Genomic DNA, 20,630 nt, shown 5'->3' with positions numbered 1-20,630 from the left:
AAGGTGATGAATAGAGAAGTAAAAATTTAGAAATTCTTTCCGCATATCAGATTATAAATCGTAAATTTATATATATATGTATAACAATAAATAAAAGATAATGAAAATACCTGTTAAGAGTATTTGGTATAAAAGAAAGTGATAAACAAGTTTTGAGAGCAAAGTATAGCAGAATGGGATGATTATAGTATATATATTTCAAGAATTCTATTAGGTATAGAGTGAGATAAGAGTTATTATTAAACTGAGTTGTTCAGATTACAGATATATATTTAATTTTTAAAATAATATATATATATATATAAGTAAATCATTCAATAAAATATTTTTTTTAAATAAATATATTAAATTATTATTAATTAATTAAAATAAATAAATAGATAAAATATTGAGTTTCCACTGTAAAGAATTTTTTAGTTAGCTGAATTTGCTTCTTCTTGATCAAGCAATTAAGAAGAAATGGGAATTAGGCAGAAGCAACAACCCCCCAAAACAACTTTGATAAATGACTCATCCGGATTCTGGTGATACATTTGCATGAGCTATGAACCTAATTAGATATCACTCGAAAATTATTTTCACATATAATTAGGACACTAACTCGTAAATTATCCTCTGCCCCCTTTTTTTTTGTTAATTTCTTTTTGAGAGTATTTTGGAATGAATCACATTCCATTAGATGGATCAAAATTCGGAACAGAAAATTATCATTTCCTTTCAAATTCTAACAAGTAAATCGTGATAATTTACTTGTCATGACGCAAATAAACGATTTAGCATTTGATTTTACGAAAGCCAACTCGATAAAACACAGGCTAGTCTGCAGTTTCAGGCACAAATGGGGCAAAGCACCAGTCCATTCTCATTGCAATCAGGACATCTGACCACCACCGTCCTCCTTTGCTTCTGCCCTAACCCCTCCTTCACCACCATCACTATCTTAGAGCTTCCATTGCACGAAAAACATGGAAGGAACCTCGCATCCCCACACCCATCACACATACCCCCTCTCTTCTTTGGCAAGCCCTGCAGCAGGTCTCCCATTTTCCCCTCCTCCACTATATTCATCACCTCCTCCACCCCACCTACATACCTTCCCTTCACAAACATCCTTGGCGGCATCGTTGCCTCTCCCTCCATCCCTTTCATCAACTCCCTTAACTCCTCTCTAAACCCGCGATCCATCGACACATCTCTCTCGCAAATTAATACCCCAAATCCTTCAATTGCTGTGCGAACAACATTGCATGCCTCGAATGTCTTTCTTATGCCCCTCAATGTTGTGGTGTAGATCACAACTCTGTTTTCCCCATTTGGCGGACACAATTTCTCGTATCTATCCAGGGAATGCACATTATGTTTGAGGGGGGTGGACCCAGGAGTAGAATTGGCAAAAAAGCTGTCCTTCAAGGGCTTCAAGACATTGGATTCAAGAGTAGGGTTGAAGGCGAAATCGGGACTATAGTTCTCTTTGCTTGTTAAATGAGTCTGGTCTTTCTTGACAATGGGAGAAAAGCGGAAGCTATCATTGTCGAGACCAGACATTAGCTCCCAAGAATTGATGGTTTCAGGGCAATCAGAGTGGAGAGGCCTAGGATCGGACCAGAGAGACTTGGGCTCGCAGAGTGGGCTAGGGAAGATGGAACCGAGGGTGAAACGAATGGGTGGGGTTGGGGGAGTGGTGGCGGAGGACTGAGGAGGTGGGTCAAGATTGAGGAGACCATAGGTAGTGGAGGTGAGGGAGACAATGTGGTGACTGAGCGCTGAGCTGCCGAGTTGAGTGAAGTCGTCATCGTTGTTTAGCAAATTGGAAGATACGCAGCCCATGAGGAGAGCTAGTGTGTGAATCTTCGTCTCCGATTGAATTTGAAATTTGAAGAGAGACAATATGAGAGAGTGAGAGAGAGAGAGAGAGAGAGAGAGAGAGAGAGAAAAGGGGCGGATGAAGGCTTTTTCGGTTGGTTGGAATTTGGGCGCTCAAATTCATTTGAAATTAATTGCAGGGGACGTGGCCTGTTGGTGGTTTATTGAATCCATGCCCATTTTCATTTTCATTTTCATTTTCATTACATGACATGCTTCAAAAACCCAAGGCCCAATCATTGCTTTGGGCCCAGACCAACCTGATGATTAATTTTTAAATTTAATTTAATCTACATAATCAAATTGAAATTTAATTTTTTTTTAAAACAAATTTGAATGTAAATTTTTCATATTAATTAAATATATTCATAATTTAAAAAAAAATTGAATTGAATCCTAATTAATAAGAAAAAGAGGTTTATTCTAATTAATTGAATTAATTTGATTATATAATTTTAATAATTTGTCCATAAAAAAATACTGCACATGTTAAGTCCCAGAAGAATACCATTACAAAAAAGAAATCAAAATTTATCATTGCAAAACTGGTTCAGGAAGAGTGAATATACAAAATTGAATTTACTTGGAAGCTAGAAATAGAATTCTTTCGGGGAAAACAAATTCAAAACCAAGCAAAATAGTCCGCCCGTTATCGATCATCATAATTGGTGGGTAAATGAGGACATGAATCGTTATCCATTCCTCTCAAGCCTCAAGAATAAACACCAACAACGGCCAGCTCCTACAGATCAAAACTTAAATGCTTCATTTCTTGGACCAATTTTAATAAATAATTAAAAAAATTAAGAATTACATTCCAAATAATCCATTTAATTTTAATTTTATTTATTTATTATTATTATTTTTTTTTACTTTAATAAAGGAGAAGTGGAGAGGAGAAACAGTCATGTCCCGCAACCTAAGATACAAATGTATCCTCACCTTCAACAAGGAACATTAGAATAAGTTGCATCCCATTTATATATATCGTTTGTCTTTATCGTTGAAATTCAGACAAGAGAAAGTACAAGGTACAGTAGACGACAGAGTGGGAACAGCTTTGACCAGTTCACCGAGAAATGAAGCCAGACTCTTTCTTCCAACCCACTAAAAAAAAAAAAAATTTTTTTGTTTTTTATATATAGCAAAATATAGTGAAATAAGTTGGTTCTGGTGGCATGGTGGTCTTCGAGGTCTTAAAATATTCGCAAGAATCACAACCTTTCTCTCGCTGCTCATAACACGTGAATGCAATAGCAGAGATACTCAGTTGTTGTTACTTAAATGCATGCTTAATCCTATTTTTAATGGACTTTGGATTCTCTAGTGCTTTTTTTTTTTCTTTTTCCTGAAGGCAAGAACACGCACGGGTGCCCTTCAATATCTCTTTACCTCCCACTTTTATTTTCAAAGTTATTCACGCTTTCTGACTTCTCCATTAGTTTTTTTCTCATGCTACTACAAAACACCTACGCCTTTAGAACATAAATTGGAACTCCTAGATTCTGCACCGACAAATAAATATCACATTCACCACTCCTTTCTTTCATTCATTTCATTCTTTTTCTTTAATTCTAAAGGAATCAATGCAAATACAGTACCCCCTCTACCTCCTCTCTATACCCTCAGTTTTCATGTAATCCCACAAAGTTAAATTTCCTACACCTCTTCATGGGAAAGAAGAGCGGTACCTCATGGTTCACAATAGTGAAAAGAGCATTTAGGTCTCCAACTAAAGAGAATGAGAAAAAGAGTAGCAGAAGAAGAGAAGAACACGACCAACAAGAGGAAGAAAAGGTAATAATAGGTTCAATGACTTGTATGTGCAACTTCAACAATGTTTCTGCATCGATAAATGATTTCTTGGTGCATAAATTTTTGGGTTTTTGCAGATGAGAGAGAAACGAAGATGGCTTTTCAGAAAGCTCAATGGCAATCACGTTCAACAATGTGAAGCAAACACCACGGTAAGTCCTATATCGGATGGTGAGCAGAGGCGTGCAATTAGAGGGGCAGCAGCCGCAGCAGCAACAGCCCAAGCAGCAGTGCAGATGAATAGGCTCACTAGGCCTTCCAGTTTCGTTAGAGAACAGTGGGCTGCTGTGGTCATTCAAACAGCTTTTAGAGGCTACCTAGTAAGGAATGAAGGGATTGCCATCTATATTTTGTACTTTATTTTTCATTTTTAGCTTAATAAATGCTGGTCCTGATTCTTGATCCAAGGCAAGGAGAGCTCTAGGAGCACTTAAAGGGCTAGTTAAGCTTCAAGCTTTAGTGAGAGGACATAATGTTAGAAAGCAAGCAAAATTAACACTAAAGTGCATGCAAGCTTTGGTTCGAGTTCAAGATCGTGTCTGCGACCAACGTGCAAGACTTTCACATGAAGGGAGCAGAAAGTCCATGTTTGTTGAAACCAATGGCCTATGGGAATCTAGATATCTCCAAGACATCCGCAAGAGGAGGTCTACCGTAAGTAATGCTGTCGCAGTTGCATTAATTGATCAATGTTCACATTTTAATTAAGAAAAACTTAATTAGTTATAATGGGCTTTTAATTACAGTCAAGAGATTTAACCTCCATTCAAGATGATTGTGATGACCACCTACATACAAGTGAGGAGATTGAGGTCATGCTGCAAAGTAAAAAGGAAGCTGCTTTGAAACGCCAAAAAGCTCTTGCTTACGCTTTCTCTAGCAAGGTTTGGCTCTCTCCCTATATACACCTGCTTTTGCAGCTTTTAGAAATTACTGATGAGCTAACTCTTGATATCTTCGTATCGAAATAAAGATATGGACTTCTCGAAGAAGCCCGTCAGCAGGGGACGAGAAGGAGCTAGAAGAAGGAACAAGATGGTTTGACCGCTCGATGGCTACGAAGCAAATGGAGAGCAGTAGCAGAATATCAGCTGATAGAAGGGAAGATATAAAAACTGTAGAAATTGACCCTTCTAGGCCTTGCTCTTATTCTACTCCAACTGCTGCTCGAAGATCACAATCTCAAAATCACCAACAAAAACAGACTTCCCCTCTTCTTAGAGCACATCATAATATCCATTTCCACCAATCACCCATCACCCCATCTCCCTGCAAAACCAAACCCCTTCAAGTCCGTTCTGCAAGCCCTCGATGTGCAAAAGAGGAAAAATGCTACTCAGCAGCACTTACACCAAGCCTAGGCTCCAGATACCGCTATGGAATGTGCGCAAGTGGGGTTACTGCCACTGCTGCAATGCCAAACTATATGGCAGCCACTCAATCTGCAAAGGCTCGGGCAAGGTCCCAGAGCGCACCGAGGCACAGGCCATCCACGCCTGATAGAGAACGCGGTGGAACAGCAAAGAAACGCCTGTCATATCCAGCTCCTGAGCCTCATTGTGGCATTAGAATTGATTATAGTAGCTTTAGCCAGAACCTGAGAAGCCCCAGCTTTAAGAGTGTGCAAGGTGGATGTTTTGGAATGGAGCACCGGTCAAACTACTCTACATGCTACACTGAGAGCATTGGTGGTGGGGAAATATCTCCCTGTTCAACTACTGATCTAAGGTGGTTAAAGTAGGCAAATTTTATTGGATATGAATATATTAAACAAACTGGTTAACTAGAATCATTATTGTTTTTATCTATGACTATTTTTATTTATTTATTTATTTTTGCTTTTTCCTCTATTGTCATAACAGTATGATGACCCAAATTCAATGGGGAATTACTTGTGCAATTAACGATGAATAAGCTGAAGGGGAGAGCGAAAAAGGGTCTTGCATTTGTTCTTGCCATGTCAAATAGTCCTAATTAATACTTTTAGGATTTTTTTTGTAGTAACTACCTAAGATTCCAGATCAAGGCATGGAGGGATTTTTTTGGCTATTGCATGCTTATGGTTTTTTTTTTTTTTTTAATTCCTTTTTCCATCGTTATAAACAAAAAGAACCTACACATTAGAAGACTGAACCAAAAACACCAGAGAGTCATCAGGGACCAGTCCAGGCAACGAACTACTCCTCCTGGTTCAACCATTGCAACCTAGATTACTAATGGGACAGAAAATGTGGAGTGGGCGAGATTACCCAACTAAGTAACATTGTTGGCTCAGCTCTAAATCTAGTAATTTAATGACATCGAAGGTACATCAGCTTACGCCTAGCTAGCTATTACAATACAATTAAAAACCATTGTTAGCTTCTTTTGTTTATACTGGCAGTGGTGCCATAGCTGCTGCCATGAGACAATGCCAAATTCGAATCAGCTTTTGCACCGGTTGAAATGCCAAGGCACAAGGCTTCAGCTAATGGTCCACCTGGTGAACCCATCCATGAACCATGGGCCATCCACTGGAGTCTCAGAACATCCACACTGTTAGAATTATGACTCAAAATCTAAGTAGAATTTGGATAGAATTTTTTTTAATTTGAGTGAGAGAAATATTTTCTTAATAGGATACAGGAATATTTCCTATTTAGAGTATAATTCTTATTTTAGTGTTATTTCTAAATTGAGTGAGACATCTAATCATATTAGATTTGAGTATTATAAATAGGAGAATGGTGAAAAAGATTATTTGGCTTTCAGCTTATGGAGTGAGGCTGTCGAGAGGGACCTTGCCAATTGCTGCGGATTTAGTTTTGCTCATTGATGAGGGGTTTTTACTCATTGTTATGGAGAAAGACTTTGGACTAAGATAGAGAAAGGACATAAAATTCAAGAGGAATGGATTCTTGTCCATTAGTCCATTAGTGAGAGGGCTCTTGCCCGTATAGTCGAAGATATCCTTTGTAGTAAATTATTGTAATATTAAATATATTGGTTTATATCTAGAGTAAACTGAGAGAGACTAATTAATATATTAACTATGAGTAGTGTGGGTTCTCTTGGGCGTAATTGGATTTATGGGTAATATAGCTTTGAGTTTGTAATGATGATTTATTATTGATGATAATGGAAGATGACATATCTGTGGATATAGCTCTATGACGTAAATATTGATATTTTGTATGCTTGCCTTATTTATTTACAGTTTACACGCTTTCGCGGTGTACAACACACACCTTCTTTGTCCGATCCAACGATCCCAAAATTGCCCGCTTGTCCATTTTCGTTTTCCTTAGTTTCAGTACCACCACACATTGACAAGGTAAGAGATGAGAGTGGCAGTAGCTTCTCCCTTGAAGAAACACAACACTCGTGGGCAATTCCGCCGCTGCTCTCTCCCGCTGCTGATGACCAAACATCTAAGAAGTGCCGTGTCTCTTGTGCTTGTGTCTGGTTGCTGGGATTTAGCGTTACTTCCAAGGAGGTTATTGATTTGGGGCTTAATAACAAACTCCAATTATCATGTAGGCGATGACCTTGCAGTGAGTGGCTTCCTTTTAAATTCATATACGAATTTGAGTCGAGCTGTCCTTCTCTAAAATCATGTTGGAAATGATACAATTTCTTATCGCCCTTTATGCAGTCTCCCTTCAGATGACACCATTCCCGAATGGAACTACTACCAACAACAACCGTCTCACCCTTCAAGAACCAGTCCAAGCTCCTTCACAACAAGGCATGCTCCATTAATTAATTTATCAGTGGATTATAATGACCAGTAAAGGAAAATAAACTGCTACAAAAAACATAAAGACATTTGGTCAATGACCATAAAATTCAGCATTTCAGTGTAGATAAAATTACCAACTCACTTACCTGGGTTGATCATATGAGGTGGCAGCGGAGACCATGGCAGTGGGGAACATAGATAAATGGCAGTTTGATTGACCGTGAAAGTTTTATTTTTGATTAATCTAGTGTTTGTAATGTTGTTATTGCTGTTGTCGGCCATGGAGTTGGTGTGTAATTCCACAGGCTTTCTTGAACGGAGACGGCTTTTGTGGGAGTGCCTCTCACAATACTTCTGGTCTGGAGCCACATCTCTTGAGCACCTCCATTTCTTCCCATCTGTTCTTTTGCATCTTCATGGCTCCAGATCAGAGTTACACCCCGAAATCCCCAATTCTATTGAACCTTTTGACTCTGGTAAACAAGTGTAATTCATCTTATGATGAGTACGTACTTAATCTAAGGTTTAACAAGAAACAAAACAGAAACCAGAACAATTGGATTTGAACGTGATATTTATTGAAGTAAATGCTAGGCTTTATATAGCCTTTACTACAAACAGAAAAACGAAATATCTGCTAAAACATGCTAAATATAGCAGTAAGAGTATATACTAACTAACAGAAAATAGCTCCTGTAGAATAGGACTTATTGACTCATTCAAACTACCAACAATCCCTCCCTTAAACTCATTCCTCTGTACAGGAATTAGTTCAACACTGAACTGTGCATACACCAAGTTCTTGACGCAGCTTCTGGAAAGCTTCTAACTTGAGTGGTTTCGTCATCACATCTGCAAGTTGTTCTTTGGTGCCACAGAACTGTAATTCAACAATACCTTCTTTAACTAAATCTCTGAGAAAATGGAACCTCACCCTTATGTGCTTGGATCGTCCATGTAAAACAGGATTTTTAGATAACTTGATGGTTGAAGTATTATCACACATCAAAGCAGTCCCTTCTTCCTGTGAATGACCAATTTCTTCTAGTATTCTTCTCATCCAAATGGCTTGACAAGCACAAGCAGCTGCAGCTATGAATTCAGCTTCTGTAGTTGACAAGGTAACAATGGGTTGCTTATAGAAGACCACGCCACGCCTCCTCCACTAAATGTAAAATGCATAACCGGAGGTGCTTTGCTTTGTCATCTATGTCGCCAGCATAGTCACTGTCCGTATAACCAACCAACCTGCTTTCGCCACCTCTTCTGTAAAAAAGTCCATAATTAACAGTCCCCTTTAAATACCTTAGCACCCTTTTTATTGCAGCAAAGTGAAGCTTTGTAGGGTTGGCCATGAACCGACTAATGAAGCTCACAACGAACATAAGATCGGGTCGTGAAGCTGTGAGGTACATCAAGCTTCCCACCATTTGTTTGAATTGCGTTGCATCAACTGACTCGCCTCCCTCATCTCTGCTCAACTTTTGACCAGGAACAATCGGATTACTTACTGGATTATAGTTCTCCATCCCAAATCGTTGTAGAACTTCGCTAGCATACTTCCTTTGGCAAATAAAAATTCCAGCATTCTGTTGAATTATCTCAATGCCAAGAAAAAACCTCATTGGTCCCAAGTCAGTCATGTCAAATTCGTTTTCCATGGAATGTTTAAAATCTGCAAGCAATTTATCATCATCACCAGTATATATGGATCATCTACATATACACTCACAATTAAAATTTTCTCTCCCTTCTTCTTGACAAACAAGGTTTGTTCATTGGAGCTGCTTCTAAAACCTTCTTTGATAAAATAAGACTCAATCCGACTGAACCAGGCCCTGGGTGCCTGTTTTAAACCGTAGAGGGCTTTTCTCAACTTGTACACCATTTTCTCACTTCCTGCTTTCTCGTAACCTTTCGGTTGTTCGATGTACACATCTTCCTCCAGTTCTCCATGCAAGAAGGCTGACTTGACATCCAACTGATACAATTTCCAGCCTCTTTGTGCTGCAAAAGCAATAATCATTCGAACAGTGTCCATTCGAGCCACAAAGCGAAACCTCTGTGTAATCTATTCCGTATTGCTGGGTGTACCCTTTTACGACTAGCCTTGCTTTGTATTTGTCAACCTCTCCATGCTCATTGAATTTTGTCTTATAAATCCACTTCACGCCAACCTTCTTGGCTCCAGCTGGTAAATCCATCAAGTACCAGGTGTGATTCTTCTCAATGGATTTTATCTCATCATCCATGGCCATCCTCCATTTTTGCTTTTCTCGCTTCCTCATAACTGTGGATCGAGAGATCACAAGGTGGGCCATCATGTTTGTTTCATCTTCATCGGACAAGCCCTCACCTGAAACAAAATCAGTTAGTCGTATGGGGGGGCGTCTGGTTCTGCCCTCCCTTGCTCCCAAATCTCTTTCGAGATCGGAAGTGCCCTCTGTTGTTAAAATAACATCAGCATCTCCAGAATTGTTTTGCCCAGCAGAGTGTTCTTCTTCAGTTGTGCTGATGTCATTACCCCATTCTAATTCAAGTAATTGTTTCTCTTGAGAGTCTGTGCTCCAATCCCAAGCCCGATTCTCTTCGAACACCACATCGCGGCTGTAAACAATTTTTTTTGCAATCGGATCATACATCCTGTATCCTTTGGATTCTTGGCTAAATCCAAAGAATACGCAGCTTGTACTCTTTACTTCAAGTTTTGTTCTTTTTGCGTCTGGTATGTGTACATGGCCGACACAACCGAAAACCCTGAAATAATCCACTGAAGGTTTCTCCCCACTCCAAGCTTCCTCGGGAGTCTTGTCTTTTACCGCTAGTGTGGGTGATCTGTTTAAAATATGAAACGCCCATCAGACCGCTTCCGCCAAAAACTTTAGGTATTTGTTTTTCGGTTAAAATTGCCCTCACTAGATTCATCACGGTTTGATTCTTCCGTTCAGCTACTCCGTTTTGTTGTGGAGTATAGGCCATGGTCAGTTGTCGTTTTACTCCCTGCTGCTTGCAGAAATCTGTGAACTCTGTAGAGTTGAACTCCCCTCCTCTATCTGTCCTCAAGCATTTAATTGGAAACCCAATTTCTTTTTCCACAAGCACTTTAAAGCATTTAAAATGGTAGAATGCTTCGCTTTTTCAACAAGAAAAAACACCGTGCTTTCCTTGAAAAATCATCTATAAAACATAACAAGTACCTCTTATGGTCGCAAGTCGGAGTAATCGGTCCACATATATCAGCATGAACAAGGCCCAGCTGTTCTGTTGCTCTCCAATTGCTCCTTTTTGGGATTGGGTTCCGATGTTGCTTTCCCTTTACACATGCTTCACATGGGGACGTTGGTGTTGAGATTTTAGGCAATCCGAAAACCATGTTCTTGTCAGTCAAGGTATGTAAGCCTTTGTAGCTGAGATGCCCATATCGATTGTGCCACAAAATCGATTCATCTGTACTGCCAACTTGAAAACAATTTTCATTAACCACCGTAGTAGGTGTTTCACCGCGTAATAAACATGCGGTTTGCACTCATCACCGATTCGCCATCTTTCCTTTCAGTGGATGATAGAGGCTGCACACTCCGTCTTTAAACAAAATTGCGACACCCTTTTCTTGTAATTGACCTACACTCAGCAAGTTATTTTTCAGTTCAGGGACACAGTACACATCACTTATAGTATAGCATACCCCTTGCAGGAACAGTTTTATAACCCCTTTTCCAGTAACCTTCATTCTTGTGTTATTTCCAAGCTTGACCGAATGGGTGAAATCGGTGTCTAAGCTTGAAAACATCTTCGAGTTACCACACATATGATTCGAACAACCCGAATCTATGAACCAGGCATCACTCCTACTGGTCTCATGGAGTTCGACATACGCCATTAGAAGCAACTCATCTTCTTCCTCCAATTCGGCATAATTGGCTTCCTTGCTTGAATTCGGGCACTCATATTGGAAATGCCCTAAATCATGGCATTTGTAACATTCAACGGTAGCTTGGTTAAACACAGCTCTGCCTCTACCTCGTCCCCGTCCTCTATAGGAGCCTCTTCCTCTGCTGGTCGAGTTTGAGCGGCCTTCAATTTTCAGCACCTGGTCTTCGTCTTCCCTATGCACACGTCGGAATTTTTGTTCGTGAACCACCAAGGTGCTCTGGAGTTCATCAACAGACATGGTTTCAATATCTTTTGACTCTTCAATGGATACACAAACATAAGTGAATTTATCTGTGAGGGTACGCAAAATTTTCTCAATAATTTTGGTATCCGTCATTTCTTCTCCATTACTTCTCATTTTGTTTGCTACCACCATTACCCTTGCAAAATATTCAGTGATAGTCTCATCTCGTTTCATTTCAAGAACCTCAAATTCCTTCAGAATGTCGTTAAGAAGAGATTTCTTCACTTTCAAATTTCCACCAAACTTCTTCTTCAATGAATCCCAGACTATTTTTGCTGTCCGACGATCCAGAATCTGTTCAAAGACTGTCCTATCTATTGCTTGAAATAGATAATGCTTCACTTGATGATCCTTGGTTTTCGCATCGTCAAGTTGGGCCTGCTGTGCCTCTGTCAGTCTCGTTTCCTGCTTTGGTTCTTCAAAACCATTCTCTATCAAGCTCCAAAGACCTTTAGCTCTAAGGAGATTCTCCATCAGCTCACTCCAATGATCGTAGTGACCATCAAAGTGAGGAATTTTGGTCAAGGTCTTATCGTCACTCATCCTCGCGGTGTTTGATCACTCAACTATTGTTGCTTTCACAGGGCCAGTGGGGCTCTGATACCAATTGTGAGGTTTAACAAGAAACAAAACAGAAACCAGAACAATTGGATTTGAACGTGATATTTATTGAAGTAAATGCTAGGCTTTATATAGCCTTTACTACAAACAGAAAAACGAAATATCTGCTAAAACATGCTAAATATAGCAGTAAGAGTATATACTAACTAACAGAAAATAGCTCCTGTAGAATAGGACTTATTGACTCATTCAAACTACCAACACCATATACATTGGAAAAGAATCAAAATTGTCACATAGTTTTTGCGATATTTACCGTGGGATTGTGAGGAAGGTGTGTTTGATTGAGTTTTTGTGATGGGTACAAGTAACTCGGGAGGGACAGGTGCAGAGGCCATCATGAACTTGTAAATCATGGTCTGTGTTTCCAGATCGTGCCACTGAGCTGCTGTGAAAGGGTCTCCCGCATTCACAGATGATGTCATTAATTTCTCCTATAACCAGACAAGCAAGGTTGCTGCAACTTTATATCTCCTCACCCTTTTTTCTCTCTAGTCTGACAAGAATTAAAATTATCATACAAGTCAATAGATAAAGAAAATAGAAGTACTTTACCTGACGGATTGAACGTAAAAGAAGAATTGAGGGGTGCAGGGACTTTGCCCCAGCTACTGCATCGCTAGCACCAGAAGTAGAATTAGAACCAGAACCAGAACCAGAACCAGAACTGACCACATCGTATATATCGCTAAAACAAGCAACACGGTTACTTCTACTATAACACATTGGACCACCACGACCACCATCAAAACCAACATCCCCACCACTAGAAGAAGAAGAAGATGATAATAACAGCTGAGACGCTTCATGACGAGACATCATTCTACAGGAATTTTTAGCTTGCATATTTAAACCCAAAGCAACGTCGCACTCGATAGCTTTAGCTTCTTCCTTTAAACCCACATATGAAACTCCATTTCTTGTTCCCATAACAACATCTACCACCCAACTTAAACTTTCATATCAAAAGAAAGAAAGAAACCCTTAGAACTCACGCCACGCTATGTCTAGCACTTGAAACAAAACCCACTCTAAAAATTTCAACTCTTGCTCTCTATTTGTAGAGAGGGGGAGAAAGGGCGTGAGGCGAAATATCATCCATTAAAATTATATAAAATGCACCAGGTAATGTCCAGAAAAGATGATAGAGTCACAATGATCTTATTTAAGTAGTCACAATGATCTTATTTAAGTACCATCTCCTTAGACAGCAATTCCTACACATGCACTTCATAGAATCTTAATGGAATCAAACCACTAGTAAGTACCGTCTTCCCATAACACTATCACGGTATTAAGGATTTATGTCATGAAAGCATAGATAGACAGGAATCGTCACTCGGGTAATAATCGGGACATATTCAATGTTTCTTCCGAGGGTCATGGATGGCAACTTACTCCTTGCAGAGTTTCCACAACCGTCGTTACCATAGCCCAATGTCTAGGTTCGGGATAGTGGGTACATAAGGGGAAGGTGTTAGGCACCCCTTATGTCTGGTCTAACCTCGTTGATTCGAGTGCTAGTCCTCTACTAATGTTTCTAGAAGTCTTGTTTATTATTCATTTATTAAACTTTATCCTAAAAAATGCAATTCTAATCCTACATACGCAAGTAATTCACAAAAGGGTTGTTGTTTACACGCAATTTTCATGTACAAGTAATTACTATCTATGGGGTTGTTAATTTTTTAAATGATATTTACCAGATGACTAAAATTAATTTATTATTGAGAATTTAATTTACAAATAAATTCAATTTCAAATAACTCTACATTTCTATTTAACCTAATTAATTAATTTTCACCAAGTTGCCCTAAGGATATGCACATGTGTAATTTATTCTAATATCACATAAGGCCCAAACAATCACAACCTAATAAAGATTTCTAAAATGTAAATTTATTTTACAATTATCAAATATTAAATTAAATTTATTTTATATGCCAATATTAGTTTAATTTACAAACATGATTAATTTTAATTTACAAAGTATTTATTTAAATTAATTATATGCAAAAGTCAGTTAAATTAAAAACAAAGTTAATTTTAATTTACCAAATAAAAATTCTATTATTACTACAATTTCATGCCAATGATTATTCGAGGAGTTTACAGCTACTTACTTATTGGTAAATGCAGTTGCCATTGAGGCACGCTACCCTTAAAAAATGGTCTTCTCTTCTAGTATGTCAATGATATCCCTGGCTTACTCCCGTTTAGCTCCACATAAGCTCTACGCGAAAATCCTCTTTGGTACATACCTTAGAGCTACTTACCAATTTTATTTGTAATAAAAAAATAAAGAAACTAAAGAAAATAAAAAAAAATAAAGAAAATATTAATAACAATTTACATTGGATTCTAACTCTAGTCTCCTAAAGGGTTAAAATTTCTAATTAGTTATAACTACCTAATGGTCGAAGTCTTCTAACATGATCCAAACACTTCATAATACTTCTTGAATTAAAAGAACACAGAAAAATAGATCAAATATCAATTAAAACCCAAGAAAATACAAGAATATATAATTTCTAAATTCTGGCAGATTAATGGTAGCAAGAAATCCGATTTTTTAAAAATAGTTAGACATTCCTAAAAATCATAAAAAAATTACAAAAGATAGCCTACATATCATATAAGATCATAAAATTTATAAATCAAACAAAACCCTAGCCGAATGGTCTACATAAATCGTAACTTTTCTAAGTGACAGAATCATACTACTTTTTTGTAAAATTCATAACTCATTAACCACAACAGATATGAATGCAAAATTAATTGGAAAAGATTCATAAGATTCTGAAATTAATTTTAGACACTAGATTTACACAAAAAAATTAAGAAACAAGGGAGATATGGGCTCCATAAGTTGGGTATCCTGCAAATCGGATTTTATATAAACCCTAATTTCAAACAGCCATAACTTACAAAATATTAAAGCTTTTTTAGTGATTCTTTAGCCTAAAATTAATATAATTTTGTTTAGAATATGAATATAATTTTTATAAATTTTTTGCAGATTCAGAAAATAACGAAAAATAATAAAAATACGAGAGACAGAAAACTGAATATGTGCAGAGTTATGTATCCCTTCAAATCAAACATGATTACATGATTTATATGAACATATAAAATAAATTAAAAACAAAGAATATAGAATTAAACATTATATGGCATAGATCTTAAAAAAAAAATTAAAAAAAACTAACCTTTAAGAAATATCGCTAGAAAGAAAGAAGAACTAAAATAATTTTGGTTATTCCTCTCTTTAATTTTTTTTTTTGTCTTCTCCTCCACCTCCTTCCTTTTTTTCCTTTTTTTTCTTTCCCCCTTCTATTTTTTATCAGTGGGGTATTTATAGGATTTTGGGAGAGAGGTGTAATAGGGTTTGGAGTCCTAGTGTGATAAAGTTACAACTTAAACAACTAGGATTGCAGAATTTGGGTGAGACTGAAATATGGATGAGGTGTTTCAACCAATGGGAAGAGAAGGAAAGAGGAAGGCACCAATAGGGAGTGAGGAAGATGTGTGGTAGGGTTTGAAGTCCTAGTGTGATAAGGTTCAGATAACTTAAACAACTGGGATTGAGGAATTTGAGTGAGACTGGGATATGGGTTGAGGTGTTCCAACCAATAGGAAGAAAAGGAAAGGGGGTGGCACCAATAGGGAGTGAGGAAGAGAGTGGGGCCAATGGGGGAGAGAGAGTTTGTATAGGAGAGGGAAAGATAAAAAGATATTTTTTTATTTTAATTTTCAAAAAACAAATTAAATGGGTTCTATTTAAAATTCCTAACTAGGCTTTCTTAGGCCCATGGCGCCCAATTAAGCTCAATTAGGTCCATTTAAGAACTACCCATATTAAATTTAAACAAAACAAAATTTTATTTAAATTAAATTAATTTCCCAAAAAGCATATTATTATTATTATATTCAAGATCATGCCGCGGAATTAATAATTCAGTTCCATGCCTTCAATTATATCTTACAGTTATACAATTTTTCATCATTGGGTTTCCCACAGCCTCAATGCACATACTCATCACATAATAAGGGTTTACAGTTTTCCCCCCACTTTGGCGAAAGTTGAAATCAATGCGAAAGCATTGCTCAAGTTTTGTCAAAGTGAAACTCAAATTTCTAATAACTATGAAACATTGGCTATGGAGATCAAGTATATCTTGCTCGGTCGACATACCCTATGTTATGAGACTAGCTACGGTCTCATAACAGTAATAACTGTGTCATGTGAAAAATGAGTATATCTTGCTCTGTCGATACACTCTTCGTCATGAGACTAGTTATAGACTCATAACAGTGATAACTGTGTCATGTGAAAATTGAGTGCATCTTGCTCTATCGATACACTCTGTGTCATGAGACTAGTTACGGTCTCATGACAATGGCAACTGTGTGATTTGAAATGTTGTGGATTCGTATTTAAGACCGCAGTCTTAAACTACCTACGTATCCCCCTCACTATCCTGAGGAAGAATCAGACCCACTCGTAGTTCGACACTTGAAGCTGTGGTGATGCATGTTATTCTACGCCTTACACACCTACAGGTGACATATTGATGCGTGTTCTTCTACGCCTTATACAACTATGCCATGCGCCCTAAACAATGTCTAAGGACTTACCAAAAAACATATGTCATGAAATGTTGTGCGTTCGTATCTAGGATCGTAGTCCTAAACTACCTACGTATCCCCTTCGCTATCCTGAGGAAGAATCAGACCCCCTCATAGTTCGACACTTGAAACTGTGGTGATGCATGTTATTTTACGCCTTACACACCTATAGGTGACATATTGATGCATGTTCTTTTATGCCTTACACAACTATGTCGTGTACCCTAAACAACGTCTAAGGACTTACCAAAAAATATCTAATTCATGATTCGAAAAAATTGGGATGACTGGGTCTCAAAATTCTCTCTGATTTTTGTGCTTCCTGTATGCTATTTCCTATCATGGGAATGCAAATTTTATTGGAGATTATATAAAAAACATAGTCCTCTAAGGGATCTCTTTTGCAAAAACTTTCTTTTAGCCTCAAAATTTTTGAGAAAAACCATTCACTAAAAAGACTTCCTTAAGGTCACAATACAATTTCCCTCTGATTTTTTTTTTCTTCTCTCCCCCCATGGTTTCTGCCTTAACTCATTTCTCTTCTGTAAACTCTATTCTCTTTGCCCTAACTTTTGCCTGAAATGTCCTTTTGGATTTTCATTTCAGCGGGCTTGCTCTAACTTTTACCTAAGCGGCCCTTTCGGGTTTTCCATCTAGCGAGCTCCTTTTTTTTTTTTTTTTTTTTTTGAAATCAGACAATTACCAGGGCATTCATATCAAGCACCTATCTTGTCATGCTCAGAAGACATAGATTAAATCAAAATAATGCAATTCAATTACTTAATCATTTGATGTATCCCTCAAGACACAAACATTCGCGATCCTAATTAAATAAAACCCATTCCTAGTCAATGCAATAAAAACTTCTTTATTTATTTAGGTACATCATTACTCCCTCTTACATTTAGTTTTGCCAAATTTCTAACCTTCCAAAGTTAGAAATAAGCTTTATAACCTACCGAATTGCCTTTTTAGGTTTTCCATCCAGATCTTCTTTCATCTCTCCTTTTGCCTAGACTGCCTTTTACAGGTTTTCAATCTAGCATTTTTTATTTTCTTTTCTTTTCTTTTTTTTTTCTTTGACCCTTACTTTTGCCTAGACTGCCTTTTGCAGGTTTTCAGCCTAGCGGGCCTGTCTCACACAAAGTACCATTTAAGCCTGTCTGAATTGACTGGTTCTTGAAATTCATTCCCATTCAGGTTTGATATTCTTACAATAGCGAGATCTTTTTGACCATGTATGGACCATCCTAGCTTGGGTTAAACTTTCCTCTTAAATCAAAAGTGACGGGCCGAGCTTGTTTCAAAACCATGTCTCCCTCTTTGATCTTTCTTAGCTTCACCTTCTTATTAAAGGCTCTAGTTATCTTCTTTTGATAAGCCTGCATATGATACAAGCCTCACATCCTCTTTTCATCAATCAAAGCTTGTTCTTCATATCTCTTCTAGGCCCACTCATTTTCTAGGATCTTAGCTTCTAGCATCACTCTTAAGGATTTGACCTATTGCTTAATGGATAGCACTACTTTAGTCCCATACGCTAAAGAGAATGGAGTTGCTCTTGTGGATGTCCTTGTAGTACTACAATAACCTTAAAGAACATAAAGGAGTTTTTCAGGCCAATCCTTATATGTTTCAAATATATATATATTTTTTTCAACTAGAACCTTTCCATTTATATGGGGACCACACATTCCTTCATGTACTTCTTTCATTATTTGCTCAGTCTATTTTTCTATCACACATAAGAGTTTGTAGAATTGGCCCCCAGCTACAGTAGGTTGAGTGGCTCAGCCTAGTTCTTTCTGTCACACAAAGAATTAAAAGAATTTTGGCTATTCCTCTCTTAATTTTTTTTGTCTTCTCCTCCACCTCCTTCCTTTTTTTCCTTTTTTTTTCTTTCCTCCTATTTTTTTATCAGTGAGGTATTTATAGGATTTTGGGAGAGAGGTGTAATAGGGTTTGGAGTCCTAGCGTGATAAAGTTCAGACAACTTAAACAACTAGGATTACAGAATTTGGGTGAGACTGAAATATGGATAAGGTGTTTCGACCAATGGGAAGAGAAAGAAAGAGGAAGGCACCAATAGGGAGTGAGGAAGATGTGTGGTAGGTTTAAAGTCCTAGTGTGATAAGGTTTAAATAACTTAAACAACTGGGATCGAGGAATTTGAGTGAGACTGGTACATGGGTTGAGGTGTTCTAACCAATAGGAAGAGAGGGAAAGGAGGTGGCACCAATATGGAGTGAGGAAGAGAGTGGGGCCAATGGGAGAGAGAGAGTTTATATAGGAGAAGGATAGAGAAGAAGATATTTTCTTATTTTAATTTTCAAAAAACAAATTAAATGGGTCTTATTTAAAATTTCTAACTAGGCTTTCTTATGCCCATGACGCCCAATTAAACTCAATTAGGTCCATTTAAGAACTAACCATATTAAATTTAAACAAAATAAAATTTTATTTAAGTTAAATTAATTTCTCAAAAAGCATATTATTATTATTATTATTATTATTATTATTATTATTATTTTCAAGATCATACCACAAAATTAATAATTCAGTTCCATTCCTTTAATTATATCTTACAATCATATAATTTTTCATCATCGAATTTTCTACGGCCTCAGTACACATACTCATCGTAAAATGAGGGTCCACACTATTCCTTTCTTATATCTATATCTCCAACTGATTGCAGATAGAGCTAAGGTGTAGTGGCGCGCCATTTTTAGCCATGCGGTTTTGCTTTGCTTCCTTTGCTTCCGACAATCGCCACCCTTATATAATGCGGACAAATATCCAACTTTTGGTTCTGTGAAGTTTAACGGTCTTCGATTCTTTGGCCATGTTGTACGTCATGGCTGAATATGATTGGACCAAGCACTTTTGACTTTCGATCTCCTGTACAAACGGTTAATTTTCATTGGCTGTGACTTGTACAGCGTGTCAAAGTCATTTGTTTTGACTGACGGTCTCTGTCGAAATTTGTCTCTTTCCGTCCAACACGCCGTTAACCATGTGAGGGCCGAGGCGTCCCGTTGGGCTTGGGGAGGGGATCATGGGAATTGATGTGGTGCCGTAACTGAATTACCAGCCCCACTCAACGTTTCTCAAAAAATTATTAGGTATAGTTTACATATAGGTACCCCCTCATAATTATATAAAATTTATTTTTTATATTATAAAAATAATTTATTTTATTATGAAAAAAAAATATTATTTTTTAATATTATTAATGTATCGAATAATTAGCTACATTTCTTCTACTAAGTTTAGCATCTCAAAAATTAAATTTGGACCCACTCTTTCGCAAATGTTTCGCAAAAATTATTTTATTTAATTTTAAATTTAATTAATAATATTAATTAAAATTATCTTAAATTATTCATTTTAAACAGGATTTTTATTATTTAAATATATTTAATTTTATATATTTTAACTAATAATCTATATAATTTATATTTTAAAATTTAATAATCTTATAAAATATTTAAATTTTATTTATTTAAAATATAATATTTAAAATTTATTAATATTATTAATATATATATATATATTTTATATCTAATTAATTTTTTTATATAATAAGATGCAGATATACTCAACTTCAATATGGAGGGTTCTAACTTGGAAAATGTTTAGAGAATCATAATAGTATGCGATAAATTATATTACATTAATTCAATAAGTCAATTATAATAAAAATGAATAAAAAATATATCCAATATTTGAATTTAATTATGATCCTGAAAATTTCCAAGTTCATGGAATGGAATAAATTGTGTGGATTTGCCCAGATCTAAG

The 20,630-nt window shown here is 36.9% G+C and overlaps 2 protein-coding genes and 1 pseudogene across 2 annotated transcripts; 1 reads left to right on the top strand and 2 right to left on the bottom strand.

Annotated features, from left to right (window-relative positions):
- Nucleotides 1-690: 690 nt before the first annotated feature.
- LOC110650007 (uncharacterized protein At5g39865-like) lies at nt 691-1,912 on the bottom strand. The gene has a single exon (XM_021804784.2). The coding sequence runs from the start codon at nt 1,825-1,827 to the stop codon at nt 829-831; it is 999 nt and encodes a 332-aa protein (XP_021660476.2). The 5' UTR covers nt 1,828-1,912; the 3' UTR covers nt 691-828.
- A 1,390-nt stretch (nt 1,913-3,302) lies between these two features.
- On the top strand, nt 3,303-5,739 carry LOC110650008 (protein IQ-DOMAIN 17-like). Its single transcript, XM_021804785.2, has 5 exons — nt 3,303-3,660; nt 3,756-3,998; nt 4,087-4,332; nt 4,425-4,562; nt 4,652-5,739. Exons 1-5 carry the CDS (start codon nt 3,535-3,537, stop codon nt 5,417-5,419), a joined length of 1,521 nt encoding a protein of 506 aa, XP_021660477.2. The 5' UTR covers nt 3,303-3,534; the 3' UTR covers nt 5,420-5,739.
- Nucleotides 3,322-13,127, bottom strand: LOC110650006 (growth-regulating factor 8-like; annotated as a pseudogene).
- Between the last annotated feature and the right edge of the window lie 7,503 nt (nt 13,128-20,630).

This window comes from Hevea brasiliensis, chromosome 16 (assembly GCF_030052815.1).
Source record: "Hevea brasiliensis isolate MT/VB/25A 57/8 chromosome 16, ASM3005281v1, whole genome shotgun sequence".
NCBI classification, from domain to species: domain Eukaryota; kingdom Viridiplantae; phylum Streptophyta; class Magnoliopsida; order Malpighiales; family Euphorbiaceae; genus Hevea; species Hevea brasiliensis.
This window is presented reverse-complemented; position numbering and strand designations above follow the sequence as displayed.